The sequence below is a fragment of the Etheostoma spectabile genome, chromosome 15 (assembly GCF_008692095.1).
Source record: "Etheostoma spectabile isolate EspeVRDwgs_2016 chromosome 15, UIUC_Espe_1.0, whole genome shotgun sequence".
Classification (NCBI taxonomy): Eukaryota; Metazoa; Chordata; class Actinopteri; order Perciformes; family Percidae; genus Etheostoma; species Etheostoma spectabile.
Window position 1 is genome coordinate 10,247,380 of NC_045747.1, and position 7,134 is coordinate 10,254,513.

At 37.5% G+C, this 7,134-nt stretch overlaps 2 protein-coding genes across 6 annotated transcripts in view; one reads left to right on the plus strand and one right to left on the minus strand.

Annotated features, from left to right (window-relative positions):
* The window catches only part of LOC116703255 (immunoglobulin lambda-1 light chain), a 4,144-nt gene extending 1,051 nt beyond the window's left edge, over positions 1 to 3,093 (plus strand). Inside the window, exons 1-4 of one of the 3 annotated variants that reach the window (XM_032537887.1) lie at positions 935 to 1,065; positions 1,151 to 1,476; positions 1,784 to 1,817; positions 2,595 to 3,093. In XM_032537887.1, coding sequence (XP_032393778.1) covers positions 1,026 to 1,065; positions 1,151 to 1,476; positions 1,784 to 1,817; positions 2,595 to 2,923 — 729 coding nt within the window. In that variant the 5' untranslated portion in view covers positions 935 to 1,025 and the 3' untranslated portion in view covers positions 2,924 to 3,093. Of the gene's footprint in view, positions 1 to 934; positions 1,066 to 1,150; positions 1,477 to 1,783; positions 1,818 to 2,594 lie in introns of those variants that run through there. The other 2 variants (XM_032537888.1, XM_032537889.1) reach the window with 2 other exon arrangements.
* Positions 3,094 to 4,442: 1,349 nt separating this feature from the next.
* Positions 4,443 to 7,134, minus strand: part of LOC116703399 (immunoglobulin lambda-1 light chain) — a 4,049-nt gene continuing 1,357 nt past the window's right edge. Inside the window, exons 2-4 of one of the 3 annotated variants that reach the window (XM_032538106.1) lie at positions 5,955 to 6,280; positions 5,614 to 5,647; positions 4,443 to 4,910 (exon numbers count right to left, since the gene is read on the minus strand). In XM_032538106.1, the coding sequence (XP_032393997.1) occupies positions 4,579 to 4,910; positions 5,614 to 5,647; positions 5,955 to 6,280 (692 nt within the window). In that variant the 3' untranslated portion in view covers positions 4,443 to 4,578. Of the gene's footprint in view, positions 4,911 to 5,613; positions 5,648 to 5,954; positions 6,285 to 7,134 lie in introns of all 3 variants that reach the window. The other 2 variants (XM_032538105.1, XM_032538108.1) reach the window with 2 other exon arrangements.

A 7,134-nucleotide genomic window follows, 5' to 3' on the forward strand; every position in this document is an offset into this window, starting at 1 on the left:
AATAATAATAATAATAATAATAACAACACTTAACAATACTTTTGTGTTCCTTTCATGAAACCCAAGGACACTTTACAGAATTACTGTGTCTAAGCTAAAGGAGGCTGTAGTCTGCGGTAAACAGGTGGTGTTTGAGGAGTTTTTTAAGCATGGCCAGGGATGGCGTATTTCAGAAATCTGCAGGGAGGGTGTTCCAGAGGGATGGGGCTGCAACACTAAAGGATCTGTCTCCAAAGGTAGAGAGTCTGGTGTGGGGAATGGAGAGCAGGCCAGCGCCTGAAGCCCGCAGGTTTCGGGGTGGGGTGTATGTATGGAGGATGTCGGACAGGTACTGTGGGGCCAGGGCGTGGAGGGATTTGTAGGTGAGAAGGAGGATTTTATATGTGATGCAGGACTTAATTGGAAGCCAGTGAAGGTGGATGAGGGTTGGGGTGATGTGCTTCCAGGTCTTGGTGTTGGTGAAGACGCTGGCGGCAGAGTTTTGAACATACTGAAGCCTGTCTACGGTTTTGCTGTGGATCCCAGACAGGACTCATTTGCAGTGAGAGCATTACATCCACTTCCTTAATAGACCTGAAGTACACGTAGCAGACAAAAGTAGTAAAAACAAAAGAGTTTGTTTAATTGAAAATAAAACCCAATCAAATTGAAATATTACATTGAACTGCTAACATATCCTCTAGATATGTTTCCAATACATGGATCACAAAGGCCTTATCAAAATGAAGGTGAGAGGACAGTTCAGAAAAGTGTGACAAACTGGAGAAAAACTGTTCTTTACTCTACATCCTGAGAAACCATGAACCTGAAGACTTGAACAAACTGATTTGTGGATATGATGTGAAAACACAAAAAAACACCATGTAACTTATTAATGAATCAAACAGTGTAGATTGTTTGAACTCCTCCTCCAATTCTTCACTCCTCAGTGTCTTTATAAGCTCCAGCATCTCTCCTCCTCACACTCCAACCCTGCTCACCTCTCAGCTGGACAGTGAGGGACGTTTACACCACACACTGCCAACATGCTGGGGACCCTCTGCACTCTCATCACTGCTCTAACATGTAAGCTATACTTCTACTTTCTTTTTACAGCCCATATTTTCACACAGAAACCTTCCACTCATGTGTTTTCTCTATATGTTGACAGATGTTGATGCAGTAATAGTGCTGACCCAGACGCCTGCTGTCCACACAGTTTCTACAGGACAAGAGGTTGTTCTCAACTGCAACATTCAGAGATATGATGGAAACTATGTCAGTTGGTATAAACAGGTTCCTGGTGAAGCTCCTCAGTATGTTCTGGCGTTTCACCATTCTATCAGTTCCCTCAACTTTGGATCAGGATTCTCCTCAGACCGATTCAACTCTAAATCTTCATCAAACGTTGATTATCAGTTTATCATAAAGCAGACAGAGACAGGAGACTCTGCTCAGTATTACTGTCGGACATGGGATGACTCTGCTTCTGCAGCTGTATCACAGTGATTCACACTGTGACAAAAACCTCACTAAGAGACTCACCACAGCTTTTATGAATTCTGAAAAAAATCAAACAATTCAGGTCAGAAAAACTGAATCAAAGCATCGAAGGACATTACATTAATTCCTCTGAAGAGACAAGAGTCTTTGAAACAAATCCAGCAGTGTTTTGGAATATAATCCGACTGATGAAGTGAATGAGATGTTGAGAGTGAAAGTTGGTCTCAACAGGATGTTTCAGTTCCACCCCCCTCATTCAGGAGGTTTTTGTACAGCCATGTATACAAACTGAATCACTGTGGTATTCGGACAAGGCACCAAGCTGATTGTGACAAGTAAGTACTTTTTAACTGATCTTGTAACAGTCTGGATTTGATGTTTCTGAAGCATATTATGACAAATTAATAAATGTACTGTGTATATTGCTTACCGTTTAGAAAATAGCATGTTGCTCAGTGAATAATGTATTTACTTATTTACACAGGCTGTGTTTGAAGGCGAAGTAACGATCAGCTTATGATCACAATATATTGCATGATTACACATATTCTAAAGTTTTTTGATGGCTGAGAAATTTGTAAGAGATAGACAATTTTTACAGATTGTTCTCATTTGTTTGACCACTTTTGTTTTTACAACTTTAAACAAGTTTTAACAGGGACACCTTGTTAAAAAAATCTGTCCACAGTATTTTTCACATTTTAATGTCAAAACCAAATACATATGCTTGTAATGTACTATTTACTAATCTTTATCTACGAATCTACACTAAAACTGTCTACTGATATACTGTAATTTCACACAGTAACTGAGATTCATATACAGTATAAGAATGCAAATTTTAAAACACAGATGGGCACTTTATGATTTTGTTTCCAATATAAAAATGAGACTGAACTAATCAAATTACTTAAAAGTTAGTAATTCCTAGATTTAGTTTTATAAAGGAACACTGCTCATATGTAATGCGTTGATTTTGGAATGTTTTTGACAATTTAACTTCTTCAGCGTGTTTGTTATTTTGTCAACACAATGAATAAATGAATTTGTCAGGCTTTGTGTTAAAGACTTTTTTCCTAGTTATTTGATGAATGTCCTGTGTGTGTTTTCAGGCTCCAGCCTCCTTCCTCCTGTCCTGACAGTCTTCCCTCCGTCCAGTGCTGAGCTCCAGTCCAACAAAGCCTCTTTGGTCTGTCTGTCCAGTCAGTCTGGGCCTTTTGCAGATGTGAGCTGGTTGGCTGGTGGGAGTCCAGTGACCACTGGGATCTCTACCAGCACCGCTGTTCAGCAACCAGACAAGACGTTCCAAATCAGCAGCTATCTGTCCATCCAGGCGTCAGACTGGAACAGGGATCAGGTTTACACATGTAGAGTGTCTTTGGGCTCCCAGACCTCAGAGAAAAACATCAGCAAATCCAATTGTCCCACTGAAGAACAGTAGAGAAGCAGAAGGATCTTTTAACATATGCTTCTTTATTCTTTGTGCTGTTTGCTCATTACAAGCTTAAAATGTTAGAAAATATGTCTGCATGCTTGTCATAACTGTGACATTTAGGTGGACGTGTTGTATCAGCTTTGCAAATGATAAAATATATTCAATAAAAACATTGTATAAAAAATTGTTTGCTTCTGTAATTTTTGTCACTGACAATGGCAGTTAGGAAGACACCGATGGAAGACATCTAGATTAATCTTTTTGTCTCATTTTCAGTTTTTTTGTTTTGTTAAGAAAATGTGCACACAAAATTGCATATAATATTAAAATGACTTTTAAAGTATGTCAAATCATAAAAGAGAGTAAAACTAAACACCTGTATCTGGTCGCTTGCAGTTGTTAAATCAGTCCTCCATCAGTGAAGCATCACCTCTCATCTCCTCCCTCTTTTCCTTCCCAGGATGCACCTGCAGGTTTCCTCTCCTTATTTATAGCTCCATGTAAATGAAGAGGTCAAGTGTCAGCTCTCTGTACAATAAGAGTAAACTGTCTTTGACTGGAAAAACACTGATAGTTAAAAAATATGCAGTAGTGAGAGACTGAAAAAATGAAAGCTTGATTTGTTCAGTCTCTCACTACTGCATATTTTCATGACATCAATACAATGTGAAAAATGTCATGTCTTAGTTATCGGACACACAGATAACCCATCCGAATAAAAGGCGCTACTTGTTCTAATTCAGCTTAATTATTTGACCTTTTATAAAACTTTATAATGTTATCCCTTAAAAATAGTTTATTTCCAGTCACCACCAGAGTATTTTAACATGTTCATAAAATGGGGAATAACAAATGGTTCTGTTTGAAAGACAGCCTTAAATTATTAACTTTTGTTTAAAAAAGAAAAAAATGCAACGATAATTAGCACTTGAGATGGGGACTCCTGCAGCAACCAATATGATAAAATACTGGTTCAGATAACATGTCAGACTGTTTTGTTACTGTGAGCGCTCGTTAGGACTGTTGAACTTAGCCTTTTACTGCATGTCATTCCCCCTTAATTTCTTCAGCTATCCTGTCAAATAAAGGTCTACAATGCCCAAAAGAGTCTTTAAAAAAGAAACAGTCCAAATTCTGTTTTCCAAAGTTTTTTTTAATGATAGTTTATTCTTGAAAACCAAATGCAAAAACGCACATCCAGGGTGTTTATGCAAGGTCCCTTTCAATCACAAGGAGGCCCCTCCCAATTTATCTCATACACAATTATATTAGTTATAGTAATGTTTGAATTAGAAAATAAGCCATTAGTAAAAAAATCTAATAAAAGACTATTAAACTTTGAAATTGCTGTGAATGAAGTGCATACTATTTGCTTGACCTGAAGTCATATAAGAGGTAATAATATTAATAAATCATGAATAATAAAATATTAGTTAAGAAGATAATTCATGTGTTGTTTATCTCTCTGAATCATATTTCCTTTGGTTTTCAAGTCAAGAAAAACAAATAAAAAGCAGTATCTTTAAAAACAAAATGCTTTTATTAAAATAATCCACGCACAATACAGCAAAGCTAAAACATTACACCCAATGATCATTAGAATCTCATTTTTTGAAAGAAGGTGAAGCACTAGCATGAAAGACTGAGAAAAATCTAGTCACCTATTTCATGTGGCAGTCAGACATTGTCATGTTTTTCTCTGAGGTCTGGGAGCCCAAAGACACTCTACATGTGTAGACCTGATCCCTGTTCCAGTCTGACGCCTGGACGGACAGATAGCTGCTGATTTGGAACGTCTTGTCTGGTTGCTGAACAGCGGTGCTGGTAGAGATCCCAGTGGTCACTGGACTCCCACCAGCCAACCAGCTCACATCTGCAAAACCCTTGGACTCACTGGGCACAATGGACAGACAGACCAGAGACGCTTTGTTGGACTGGAGCTCAGCACTGGACGGAGGGAAGACTGTCAGGACAGGAGGAAGGAGGCTGGAGCCTGAAAACACACACAGGACATTCATCAAATAACTAGGAAACAAATCAATGACACAAAGCATGACAGAAACAGATTATATTATTAGTTGTGTTAAGAATATAACAAAAACAGTGAAGAAGTGAAGAGTTTCAATTTGGCAAAATAATTGATGTACATGTAATTATCTTTAGTATCATTTTTATGTTGGAAACTAATTCATAAAGTGCCCCAATCACTTTTAGAAATGACGGTATATTAGTAGGCTTATAACTTTTCTTTTGTGAGGTGTATCTATCATCAACTTATTTATTTAGCCACAATGATATTCAGGTAAAGTCAAAAATATCCTTCCATTTTCAAAGGTTAGTAAATGAACACTACAAGCAGTAATTTAGTAATAATATCACAATGTCAAAAAAAACAACTATTGACAGATTATGAGTTCTACAATGTTCAACAATCTTGTAAATGTTGTCCAACTATCAAAACACTTAAGAATATTTTCACAAAATATTAAAAATATTATTCATCATTTGCAGATCGTTCCTTTGCCTTCAAACACACAGCCTGATATCAAAGCATGTGTACAAATTCAATCTATTTCTCAATGAACAAATTGTTAAATATCTAAACAGTAAGCAACACATACAATTATTAAATCATCTTAACATGTATCACATACATCAAAGCGATCCAGTTTTATGATCAGTTAAAAAGTACTTACTTGTCACAATCAGCTTGGTGCCTTGTCCGAATACCACAGTGATTCAGTTTGTATACATGGCTGTACAAAAACCTCCTGAATGAGGGGGGTGGAACTGAAACATCCTGTTGAGACCAACTGTCACTCTCAACATCTCATTCACTTCATCAGTCGGATTATATTCCAAAACACTGCTGGATTTGTTTCAAAGACTCTTGTCTCTTCAGAGGAATTAATGTAATGTCCTTCGACGCTTTGTTTCAGTTTTTCTGACCTGAATTGTTTGATTTTTTTCAGAATTCATAAAAGCTGTGCTGAGTCTCTTAGTGAGGTTTTTGTCACAGTGTGAATCACTGTGATACAGCTGCAGAAGCAGAGCCATCCCATTTCTGACAGTAATACTGAGCAGAGTCTCCTGTCTCTGTCTGCTTTATGATAAACTGATAATCAACGTTTGATGAAGATTTAGAGTTGAATCGGTTTGAGGAGAATCCTGATCCAAAGCTGGGTGAGCTGTGAGAATGATAAAATCTGAGAACATACTTAGGAGCTTCTCCAGGAACCTGTTTATACCAACTGACATAGTTTCCATCATCTCTCTGAATGTTGCAGTTGAGAACAACCTCTTGTCCTGTAGAAACTGTGTGGACAGCAGGCGTCTGGGTCAGCACTATTACTGCATCAACATCTGTCAATATAGAGAAAACACATGAGTGGAAGTTTCTGTGTGAAATATGGGCTGTAAAAAGAAAGTAGAAGTATAGCTACATGTTAGAGCAGCAGAGGGTCCCCAGCATGTTGGCAGTGTGTGGTGTAAACGTCCCTTACTGTCCAGCTGAGAGGTGAGAAGGGGTTGGAGTGTGAGGAGGAGAGATGCTGGAGCTTATAAAGACACTGCGGAGTGGAGAATTGGAGGAGGAGGAGTTTAAAAACTCAACACTGTTTTCATTCATGACTATATGACAGCATACACTGTATGTGGTTTCACAATGAACCTTTTCTTATAGAAACATACATTTACTAACATCTATCACTCATTTATTTTTCTAAATATTCCTCTCAGCAAGGAAATATGTCTGCTATTAATCCAAATTGTTCTTACTCATACTAATAACAACTAATCAAAAATATCTGCATCTATATAACCTGTAGTGGTGTTAATGTGGTATTTTAATTTGCTCATGTTTTATCTGCACCTTGACGAAGTGTCTGGCTTTTGAACCACTGTAAAAGCAGTTTGTTTTGGGCTCTGCTTCATAAAAAATGATTTATGTAGGTAGATTACAGTCAGATTGAGTTCATCTGGAAGATTAACAATTACCACTACCTGTCTATCTCTTAAATATTCATCACATGTTGAGTATTTAGAACAGCTTCTGTAAACTTGAAATGAGTAGAAAATGTTAAGTGGAATGACAGCAGCATTTTAAGCCTGTTTTATATGTCAGACTTAGATATTATTCTTTAAGACGACATGGATTCAAGAGAAACACAGACTGATGAATCCAACATGAGGTCAAAGCTGCAGTAAGTCAGCCTTCC